The sequence below is a fragment of the Dipodomys merriami genome, unplaced genomic scaffold (genome assembly GCF_024711535.1).
Source record: "Dipodomys merriami isolate MVZ:Mamm:240054 unplaced genomic scaffold, mDipMer1.0.p SCAF_348, whole genome shotgun sequence".
NCBI classification, from domain to species: Eukaryota; Metazoa; Chordata; class Mammalia; order Rodentia; family Heteromyidae; genus Dipodomys; species Dipodomys merriami.
In genome coordinates, this window is record NW_027205026.1 from 74,134 (window position 1) to 85,910 (window position 11,777).

General features: G+C 54.9%; 1 protein-coding gene across 1 annotated transcript; it reads left to right on the forward strand.

Moving 5' to 3' along the window:
- The first annotated feature begins 125 nt into the window (after positions 1-125).
- Dbndd1 (dysbindin domain containing 1) lies at positions 126-10,299 on the forward strand. The gene is made up of 4 exons (XM_069987804.1): positions 126-305; positions 7,315-7,446; positions 7,789-7,929; positions 9,161-10,299. The coding sequence occupies exons 1-4, from the start codon at positions 275-277 to the stop codon at positions 9,316-9,318; spliced, it is 462 nt and encodes a 153-aa protein (XP_069843905.1). The 5' UTR covers positions 126-274; the 3' UTR covers positions 9,319-10,299.
- The last annotated feature ends 1,478 nt before the right edge of the window (positions 10,300-11,777 follow it).

Below are 11,777 nucleotides of genomic sequence, written 5' to 3' on the forward strand. Positions count from 1 at the left end.
CGGCCTGCGGGCGCGGGGCCGGCAGGGGGCGCGCGTGGGGCGGGGCGGGGCTGCACCTGTGCGGCCCTGCGGGGCGCTGCGGGGAGGGGATCCGCGCCCCGAGGAGCAGCTGCGCGCCCCGCCCCGCGGGCTCCTCCCCGCCGCCGCGGCCCCCCGGCTGCTGCCCTGATGCGCGGCGCCCGGAACCCGGGCCGAGTCGCCGCCGCAGCTGCTGGGGCGCCGGAGCCGGGTGACGCCGCCGCCGCCCGTGCGCCTTCCGGGCCTGGCCGGCCCCATGGAGCCCTCGGAGGGCGCCGTTCCCGGAGGTGAGTGCGGATCCGCCCTGCGGCCCGCTGCGGCCGCCGCCCCCCGCGCCCCCCCCGCCGGCCCGCCCCCCCTCCCCCGGGGACCGAGGGCGGAGCCGGGCCGGACGCCCCCGGGAGCGGGCCCCGGGCTCCCGGAACGCGTCCCCGCCCCCCCGGCCTGCCCCGCGCCCGGCCGAGCGCACCTCGCTGGTGAGACCCCTCCGGCCCGGCCCAGAATGGGGCGCGGAGAGCCGGGGGACCGGAACTGGGGTCCCGGCCGAGAGGCCGCCCGCCGCTTCGGCGTCTGCTTTGTTCGCCCCAGACGACCCTGGGGAGCCGGGAGGGGCGGCCCGGGCGCGGGACGAGGCTGCGGGCGGCGGGCGGCGGGCGGCGGCTCGGCCCCGCACTGGTCCGAGGGCAGGCGGGCGCGGAGGGGCAAGAAGGCGGGCGGCAGGGCCTCCTCTCGCCCCCCGTCCCTGCCCAGGTCCCTGCGGGCCGAGGTCACGGCCCCGTCCACGCCTGGCCCAAGCAGCCGGGCGACACCCGGAGGGGGCCGGTCCCGGGAGGAAAACGGGCAGGCAGACCCTTCTCCCGGGCTCCGTGGATGCTCCCGGAGCCACCCCGCCCCGCCCGCCGGCGCATCGCGGTCCCGGGCTGTCCACCCTAGAGCCCAGCGGGTGAGGAGGGCGGCCGCGCCCCTCCCGGAGCCCCGGGCCTGGGCGCTGCCCCGTGTGGGAGCGGACCCAGCGCTCCCGCTGGGGACCGCCGGGCGAGGGCCTTGGGGAGGCAGAGCCAGTTCGAAGCCGCGCCGCGGACTGAAGGCCGCCCTGGCCCGGGCCGCTGCTCCCCGGCGGGGCGAGGCGTTGCGGCGGAGGTGCCCCTCTCTCCTCGGGCAGCCCCCGTTTCTGACTGTGTCGCCCCTGGCCGGGGCAGAGCCCGGGCGCAACCCGCGCGGCTCGCCGGGTCTGCGCTGCCCGGCACGAGGGACGGGCAGTGGGGACCGCGCCCGCGCCATCCACCTTCCTTGGCTGGCTGCACTGTGCGCTGGCCCTCTTCTCTGTGGGACTTCATGAGGCTTCACATCGGTAACTACGGCCGTCACAAGACACGCACTTGCTTCTGAAACTTTACCTTGAAGACCATGAAGCGCACACATGAAAGTAGACACCTAGAAGCTCCGTGTACCACCTCCCAGCCCCAAACCCGCAGCAGGCCAGGCCAACTTTAAAGCAGTCTAGGCATGTTGTTTCATCAGTAGTTATTTAAGAAAGTAGCTCTCAGCCGGGCGCTGGTGGCTCACGCCTGTAATCCTAGCTACTCAGGAGGCTGAGATCTGAGGATCGCGGTTCAAAGCCAGCCCGGGCAGGAGAGATCGGGCAGGAGAGACCGTGAGACTCCTATCTCCAATAAACCTCCAGAAAACCGGAAGTGGCGCTGTAGCTCAAGTGGTAGAGCGCTCGCCTTGAGCTGAAGAGCTGAGGGACAGCGCTCAGGCCCAGAGTTCAAGCCCACGACCGACAAAAAAAAAAAAAAAAAAGAAAGAAAGTAGCTCTCTAAAAATGACTTCTGGAAAACTACCCAAACACCACTTTTGCCCTTAGACAAATTAATACTCAGGGCTACCAGGTAGACCCTCTACCACGGGAGCCAGTCCCCTTGCCCTTTTCCTTTAATTTTTGAATAGTCTCCAATTTATGTCTGGGCCAGCCTGGACTCTATCCTCCTGTTTATGCTTCCTGAGCGGCTGACAGGCACATGACACCATGCCCAGCTTTCTACTGGTTGAGATGGGCCTTGTGAACTTTCTTCTCAGATTGGTCTTGAACTGTGATCCTCTTGATCTTTTCTTCCTAAACAGGCAGGATTGCAGGTGTGAGCATTTAGATACCAGGCCTCTAACCCTCTTCAAAGTCTGTTGGAGAGCCTTCAGGGAGATCAAGAAGGATATGATCCTGCCCTCAGGAAGCTGAGTCTTAGAGTGCCTAGCCTCCTTAAAATGCTAGAGGGAAAATCTGGATTCAGAGACAAAGGTGCTGGGAAAGTAGGGTACATATAGCTCCTGCCTCTGTGACCATCCCTCCCTCCCTAAAGCCGTATTTTTTAACATTCATTCACTTCATTAGTTCAGAGGTACTCAGAGTAGTCAGGTCTGGAGAGCACAACAGGGAACGTGAGATTTGGGCCAAGTTGCTCAGTCACAAATGTGCTGAAAATAGGTCAGCAGCAAAGTACAAGTGGCAGCCATCAACCCTTGGGGCTGCCTTGGTGGGCAGGACATCTCTACTCTGCAGTCAGGGCAGCAGGAGCCCCAGAGAGGCCCGGACACTCCCCCTTAATAAGTGCTATGTAAGGACCGGGACATTGTGGGGTCCTTTGAGGGGCACCAGAAGCACCTGCTTCCTCTACTCTGCCAAGGGCCCTGAGTGTGACCAGTTAGCCAGCACCACCCTACCAGTGCCTTTGTGCCATGGTGGCTCTGCCCCTACCCTAGAAAGAGCAGCACATCTTGCCCATGGGAACTTCTTTTTCTAAGAGATTGCCACAGATTCTCCTAGAGTGTGCACTTCTAATACCTGAGCCCAAATGATATCTGGCCCATGGTGTCTGATGCATGGTGAGTGCACAGCAAATATTAGTATATGGCCTTTCTCCCCCAAGTTTGCCCATTAACTCCAGCCAACATCAACCTTTGTTTCAATTGAGGGTTTTGAGATGTAATTCACATATCAAAAAAAAAAAAAAACAAAAACAAAAACAACTAACCCTTTAGCTAGACACCAATGACTCATGCCTGTAATCCTATAAGTATTGCAGTTCAAAGCCAGCCTGGACAAGAAAATGTACAAGGCTTTATCTACAATTAACCATCAAAAAGCCCAAAGAAGCCAGCTGCTGGTGACTCTGCCTAGCTACTCAAGAGGCTGAGATCTGAGGGTTGCAGTTTGAAGCCAGCACAGTGAGAAGTCAGTGAAACTCTTACCACTAATTAACTACCAGCAAAACAAAAGTGGAGCTGTGGCTCAAAGTGGTAGAGCACTAGCCTTGAGCAAAAAAGCTTAGGGACATTGCCCAGGCCCTGAGTTTGAGTCCCATTCCTCTCCCCACCCCCTAAAAAAAAAGCTGGAAATAGAGCTGTGGTTGAAGTGGTAGAATACCAGCCTTGAGTGGAAAAGAATCAGGGACAGCACTCAGGCCCTGAGTTCAAGCATCTGTACCAGCACAAATATAAATAACCCTTTAAAAGTATACAGTTCAGGGCTGGGAAGGTGGCTCAGTGGTAGAGTGCTTGCCTTGCATGCATGAGGCCCTGGGTTCGATTCCTCAGCACCACATATGCAGAAAAAGCTGCAAGTGGCGCTGTGGCTCAAGTGGTAGGGCGCTAGCCTTGAGCTGAAGAGCTGAGGGACAGCGCCCAGGCCCAGAGTTCAGGCCCCACAACCAGCAAAAAAAAAAATAAATAAAAGTATACAGTTCAGTGTCCTTACTTTAGTCACAAAATTGTGCTATCTTCACCACTGTGTAATACTGGGAAGGAAAAGAGAGAGAGGGGAAAAGTTGAGAGGTATTTGATCCATTCAACTCTGTGATATCATGGACTACTAAACAGAGGCAGAGATAGGGAGGGCCACTTTAGGCAGAAAGTTTGAGCGAGTGAGAAGCTGGCACAGCAGCAGGCACCTGTCATCCTAACTACAGGGAAAGCATAAATAGGAAGATCAAAAAACACAAACAGGGGGCCGGGAAGGTCGCTCAGGGGACAGTGCATGAAGCCCTGGGTTCGACTCCTCAGCACCACATAAGCAGAAAAGGCCGGAGGTGGCGCTGTGGCTCAAGTGGTACAGCGCTTGCCTTGAGCTGAAGAGCTAAGCGACAGTGCCCAGGCCGAGTTCAGGCCTCATGACCAACAGAGAAAAAAAGAAAAAAAAAAGATAAAGGACTGGGGTGTGGCTCAAGTGGAATAAGGCTTGCTTGTGCACATATCTAGCAAGCTCAAGGTCCTGAGTTCAAGGCTCCAGGTTCTTAAATTTTTTAATTTATTTTTTGTCATTCATGGGGCTTGAACTCTGGGCCTAGGCGCTGTCCCTCAGCTCTTCAGCTCAAGGCAAGCACGCTACCACTTTAGCCACAGCATCATTTCCAGTCTTCTGGTTGGTTAAATAGAGATAAGAGTCTCATGGGCACAAATAAAATAAAAAATAAAAAATAAAAAGGTAAACTGAACAGAACCAAAAAAAAAAAAAAAAAAAGAGTCTCATGGGCTCTTCTGCTTGGGCTGGCTTCTAACTGCAACCTTTGGATCTCAGAATCCTCAGTAGCTAGGATTACAGCCATAAGCCACCAGCACCCAGCTTTTAGAATCATTTTTTAACAAGGCCACTCTACTTGGGACCAGAAGTTTGTCCCAGGGCTATACCATGTGATTCCAGAAATCAAAGGAGGAATGATAGTATTCCAGCAAAGCCCTTCTCCCTCCACCCCAAACCCCGTGTAAGATGGACACTTTGGCTGAGGTTCTGTGTGGGACAAATACAAGGACCAAGACCGGAGGACCAGTGAGGTCAGTGCCAAGTCTTCCACCTACATGTTGTTCTCATTGGCCACCCAATAAAACCAAGCAGACCCCGTCCCTTTCTTCTCCCTCACAGTGGAGTCTGTCCTGAGAATGTGCCTATGGCCTCCACACACCCTTGCCCACGTCCCTCTGCCTCATCCTCAGTCATCTGGCCCTATCAGGCCCTACCTGAGTTCTCCCTGACTTAGATGCAGTCTGCACTCCCTCCAGGACCTCTGCACATACCTGAAGGCAGGAACTGGCAGAGTTCCTTCTCAGCTTTAGAGGACCCCCCTGCATGTAGAGTCCTCTAGGCAAAAGGGACTGCATCCCAGGCTAAGCCTGACAGGCTTTCAGTCTGGAAGATGACCCTGACTACCCAAGGAATATAGGACCTACCCTGCCAGCACAAGCTGTCCTTATTCAGAAGGCCAGGAGTGTCCCATCTCTGAAGATGGGACTCTCGTCCCTTACCTTTCTCAGCTCAGTTGACATACCGCCAGACCCACGTGTCCTGCCTGGAACCTTCCAGACTCCTGGGCCTAGGTCAAAGGGGATGGCAGGCAAGTCCCTAACTAGTAGCTGTCAACACTGCAAACCCGGCCCGCTGTCCCCTTGCTGCAACCCTCCTGGCAGCAGTTGTTGCGCCGGATGGCAGCCAGGGCTGCCAGAATACACTCCACAGGGTCATGCTCCACCACACAAGGCCTTCTTTCACCCAGGTTCACTCTTGAGCACCCTCTTGGGTGGGGGTCAGGCAGGCAGTCCCTTCCCATGAAGGGCCTAGAAACCAGCAGGAGAGGAAGATGGAGGGTCTTGGGAGAGATCCTTGGAAAAAGGGAGAGGATAATGGGATAGGATAACGGGAAGGCAGGTACTTACTGTCTATTCTCTTGGGGAGTTACCACCTTCAAAATACCCTGCTGTGCCTGGTGCTGGTGGTTCATGCCTATAATCCTAGCTACTCTGGAAGTTGAGATCTAAGCCAGCCTGTACAGAAAAGTCCGTGAGGGGCTGGGAAGGTCACTTAGTGGTGGAGTGCCTGCCTCACATGAGGCCCTGGGTTCGATTCCTCGGCACCACATACACAGAAAAAGCTGCAAGTGGCGCTGTGGCTCAAGTGGTGGAGCACTAGCCTTGAGCTGAAGAGCTGAGGGACAGCGCCCAGGCCCAGAGTTCAGGACTCACAACAGGAAAAAAAGAAAAGTCCATGAGATTCTTATCTCCAATCAGCAAGCAGGAAGTAGAGGTATAGCTCAAGTGGTTAGAGCCCCAGCCTTGAACAGAACCCCGAGTTCAAGCTCCAGTACTGGTATGCATGCGCACACACACATGCTGCTTTAGGAGATGCATGATTTGTGAATGGAGAGTCCACTAGGCAATGGAAAGAAACGTGTTTTGTGCAAGACCAAAGGGTTGTCTGCATACCTGCAAGACAGAACAAGATAAATGTGAAAAAAATGAGCAATTATATTTGATCAAGGTTTTATAGAAATAACCTGGAAGAGCATTCACCCAGAGTGACATGGGACTGGTAGAGAGGGGTAGTGGATGGCAGGGCTACCACTTTCTACTTTGTCTCTTTTCATTGTGAATGCAAATGTGACCGGTTTGTTTTGTGACAGTGCTTGGGACTAGGGCACTGCTCCTTGGCTGTGTTGTACTCAAGGCTGATGATCTGCTCTTGAGTCACAGCTCCAATTCTGGCTTTTTGGAGGTTAATTGGAGATAAAAATCTTATGGACTAGGCTGGGAAGGTGGCTCAGTGGTAGAGCGCTTGCCTTGCATGCCTGAGGCCCTGGGTTCGATTCCTCAGCACCACATAAGCAAAAAGAAAAAAGCCGGAAGTGGCGCTGTGGCTCAAGTGGTAGAGTGCTAGCCTTGAGCTGAAGAGCTGAGGGACAGCGCCCAGGCCCAGAGTTCAGGCCCCACAACCGGACCCAAAAAAAAAAAAAAATCTTATGGACTTTCCTATCTGGGCTAGCTTTGAACTGCAATGCTCAAGTCTCAGCCTCCTGAGTAGCTTGGATTATATAGGAATGAGCCACCAGAGCCCTCCTCCTCCTCCACCAGAGGAAGGACAGGAAAGCCGACACAAAAGCTCATAAATGAACCTGTATTGGATCTGGGCTGACCAAAAACCTGAGATATGTGGGAATACTAAGGGTCTGAACTGATTTGCCTATTGTGGAATTCCTGCAGTAGGACAGCAGCCTGGTGCTGTAGTACTGAGAGTGGTCTGCATATACATTCTCATCCCCTCCATCATCTAGGAAGGCCTGAGTGGAAGAAATGGCTTCTCTGCCCCCTTTACTGAGGCCCTAGCTGGGTCTGCCCAGTGACCCTCTAGTCATTGCCCAGTAATGAGTTGACAAGTTTTCAGGTCCTTCTGAGACTTCCTTGATCTTGGGGAGTGGGAGAGTGGGGAGATATGGGAGTCCTGTCAGACTCAAAAGTGACACCATGTGTTGGTTGCAGAAATGATTAAAGAAGCTGCCCTGGGTGTCTCAGCCCATGGGTCAGGGGACACTTGCCATACACCTGTGGTGGAGGAGGAGGCAGGCATCCCAATACCAGCACCAGGGCTCCTGCAGGTCACTGAGAGGAGGCGTAAGTATCAACAACCAGCCCAGCATCCTGGGGGGCCCTGTCTCCCCAGAGAGCGACGCAGCCAGTGGGGGGGGGGCGGGCGGGATGGCAACAATGCCACATGAGAATGGTCTGGGCTCAGCACTGAGCACAGAACTTTTATCGCTGTGCCTCAGCTGTACTGCCTGCACAATGGAAGATCCCAGAAAATGTTCCAATACTGAATGTGCAGATGATTGTCTGACTCCAGGCTTGCCCACATCTTAGTCTGTGATGGAAGTTCTGGCTCACCCGCTGGCTGTGGGGCTGCAGAGCCATCACATCACTGTGGGGTGACCGTGCCCCCTTCCTCCCTGCCTCCAGAGCCCCTGAGCAGCGTCTCCTCTCTGGAGGTCCACTTCGACCTACTGGATCTCACTGAGCTGACCGACATGTCTGACCAAGAACTCGCTGAGGTCTTTGCAGATTCTGATGATGAGAATTTCACCAATGAATCCCCAGCAGGTGAGGCTGGCATGGGGCTTGGAGGGATGAGAGGCATAGGTGGCCTGCGGAAGCCCATGCTGCTGCTCCCTCGGGACCCACTATGAAAGTTTCACACCAATCTTGTTTAAGTGCTTTTCACTGTCACACCATGTAACTCACTATATATATTTTACATTACAAATTGTCTAATGGGGATTTATCTCCCATTACACGAACCTCTCCTTAGCCTTACTTTGCAAGTGAGCAATAAGAAGCAAAGCTGCTGTCCCTTCAAAGTAGCACTGGAAATGAAGTCAGGCCAAGCACAAGGTGGGATGGGGCTTGCTGAGCAGCCCTGGTCCCTCTGTGGATGCTGAGGAAGCACGGTCATTTTCCAGAGCTCCAAAATGAGTGTGGGAAAGGCCAGCCCCAGAAGTCTCCTTTGCCCTTCCTGTTCATCTCACACAGGCAGAGCCCTGACGTGTTGTCTCCTCAACGCCTCCCCCACAATTGCTAGTCAGAAAGTAGGGTTCACGTGCAGTCTGCAGTCTGTCTCCAATATGGCCAACTATCAGCCTCAGGCTGAGGGAGGGAGGGCAAAAAACTCAAGCCTCCCCATTAGCCAGGTTCAGCTTCTGTTCTCTGACCTCCAGGCCCAGTTTAGAGCCTGAGTGACGCATGGCCCAGGATAACTTCCCCCACCTTACCCCTCTACCCCTCCCCAGCATACCAGGCCCAGGCTTGAACCAACAAATGTACATCTAGTGCAAGGTTAAGGTGTGCACACACATACACCCCTCCACCCCCACCCAAGGGCTCACAAAATGTGAGTACCTTGTCAGCAGACCAACTGCTCACATGCTCCCTGTGAGTGCATGTCACATGGGGGTGGGGGCACCCTGCGTGTCCCCTGGGAGCTTGAGTATGTCAGAAACAGGAAGACCCTAGAACCGCGCTCACGGGTACCCTTGCCCCAGCTGCTCTGTGCGGAGGGTGGCAGGGGGTCGGGAAAGGGGTCCAGCCACACAGCCTACACTGAGATGACGTGAATCTGTGACAGGGTGGAGGCTCGGAGGCTGACTGCGTCACTGGTGGGGGGGGGGCGGTTCTGGGGAGACCCCACACCCTGTTGTCTTGACAAGAGCCAAAGCTAGGCTCCCGAGGGGAAGGGGTGGCAGTTGCATCCACAGAAGCCCCCAGGAGATCGGCAAGTAGAACAGAGCCACCATGTGCCCACCCCAGCCTCTGCCCTCTCCTCTGTCCCCACCAGGTCTGCAGCCATTGCCCCGGGCAGGCTGCCTGCGCTCCCCGTCCTGGACAAGAGCAAGGGCTGAGCAGAACCTGGAGAAGCAGCCCCTTGGAGACCTGGAGCGGCAGAATGCAATTGTAGACACTTTCCTCACTGTGGAGGGGCCCAAGGAGGACTAGTGGTCCAGCCTTCCCTGGAGCCACAGGACCAGGCCGACCACCACTGCGATGGCAGCTCGGGATAGTCCTCACCCCAGGGACGTCTCCTCCTACCCAGGACTCCAGCTGTTTGCCTCCTGACACCACATCAGGCCCCTGGGCACCCAGCACAAGTATAGCCCAGTGGCCTTACATCCAGCTGGTTTCTGCACCCTGGACCAGGGACGACACATGGAGTGACTGCTCTGGGTAAAACCAGAGTAGACAATGGTGAGCCTTCTGAAAACTCGTCTATAGGACCAGTGCTCTTGTCTGCCACTGATCCCCAAATCAGGCTCAGCGTGAGACCAAAGCCTGTGAGGGACACTTCAGGAGCCCCTCAGGAGTGTTTCCAATGTGTTTCCTCAGACCTCGGCTTGGAAATGGGAGGTGGGTTTGGGGATGACTTCTGGCATGCTCTGCTGTCCAGCCAAGCATGTGGGAGGGTGGGTTCATTCCCAAACTTTCCAGATTAATTTCAATCCTGCCCTTTTCCTGTGCCACAGACAGGCACCACTGGTTCCAGGTCTGCTTCTCTTAGTTATGGTATATGACAGCTGAGAGCTGGAGGCCTGGCCCACCTCCTCCCTAGCTCAGAACACCAAATACCATCAGACTGCCTCAGAACCTGTGACAGCTCCTAACCTGGGGGGGAGGGGGGGGATCCACTTTCACCCTTTCCTACTGTCTGTAATACATACTTGTGCCTGTCCCCCACTGTCCAGTTGTATGGGCCACTCAGTCTGTCAACTCAGTAGGAAACTCTGAGACCCTGAGGGTCTGTGTCCTGGGAACCCAAGGATGTGCAGGGGAGGCAGGACCAACCAACAGCTGCTCACTCTGTGGTGAGATGTTAGGACACCCAGCTAAGCCTTTTCCAGTTACTGCTTTTTATGTGCTAAAGGGCACTGCTGATATGACCATGAACCAGAAAATGGTTTTGAAATAAAGGTTTAAGCTTGCTCTTTGTCCCCAAGCCAATCTTCTCTACCCTTTTCTCCACTAAAGCCTTTTTGGAGAAGGAAAGCAGGCTCCGGATCCTCACTCTCACTGGACTGTCCTGCGGAGATGCCCCAGGCATACCTTGGGCTTCTGCTGTGTGCAGTGGTCATCAAGAGGCTCTTTTCTGAATAAAAGTCCAGTTCCTGCCTGACCAAGTCTCCTAAAACAAAAACCATCTCTGTTTCCAAGACAGAACACAGCAGCTGTCTCTCTCAATCTTCCATGGCAGCTGTGAGCCTCTGGCCATACCTTTGCTAGCAAGGGTTCTCCCATTCCCAAAACCCCAGTCCAACCTCCTACTGCAGCCATTTATAGAGTGGGATTAGAGCTTCACCACCAACTGAAGATCTAATCGCGGTTCTTCTTTCTAGCGGACAGCAGGGTGCCATGGAGGGCTCTGCTAGGCCGTGCTATATGCTGTCCGATTGGGTGATACACTTCAGGAATGTGCACACTGGATTTCAAGTTGCTAAGGAAAGCAAAAAAAATGTTTTTTCCCCTGTTGGTCATGGGGCTTGAATGCTGGGCCTGGGCGCTGTTCCTCAGCTCTTCAGCTCAAGGCTAGTCCTCTACCACTTGAGCCACAGCGCCACTTTGGTTTTCTGGCAGTTTATTGGAGGTAAAAAGTCTCACGGACTTTCCTGCCCGGGCTGGCTTTGAATCTCAATCTTCAGATCTCAGCCTCCTGAGTAGCTAGGATGACAGGCGTGAGCCACCAGTGCCCGGCTAAGGGACAGCAGTCTCAGCAAGTCGTGGCTTCTGAGCACACCATCCCCCCTCCCTTCCCCTCACAGAAGGCAGGCAGGCTGAGAATACCAACCAGGAGGACCCCAGGCTGCCAGCACTAGCTGTGCCCTGTTCTGGCTACTCCCACCGCCTGTAGGCTCTTTCACCAGCTGGCACAGCAAGAGATTCCCCAGGTGAGCAGAAGAGAACCACAGCACTGGCTTACTCCAGGGATGGGTGCTAAAGGCAGAGGGGTGACACACACCCACTCAGTCACACAGGTAGACAGGAAAACTGATAGTTGGTGGGCACTTATAGAGCAAGACACAATTCTAGTTTATTAGCTAGTAACTTGTGGAAGATGGGGACATTAACACACAAGACAACTAGATCAAATGGGGTGAAAGAAGTGGAAAAAATTTTAAAAGTATAGGAACACTGACCTGACTGACAGGAGCAGCAGGTGTGTCAGTTGGGGTGTGCTAATCTCTGAGGTCCAGGACACACAAGAAGCTTCATCCTTGAATTACCTCAAAAGGCCTGAGTGACTGTGGACTGTTAGGAGGTGACAGATCAGCGAGCATGCCAGTTTCACAAGAGACACACAGGACCTTCTGATCAGCCAATGAGGTGGCCAGCCCCACAGCTGAGCCATGGCAGCAATATCATGGCCCCATAAGGTCCTGGAAGCCCTGCCACAGACATTAGGACAA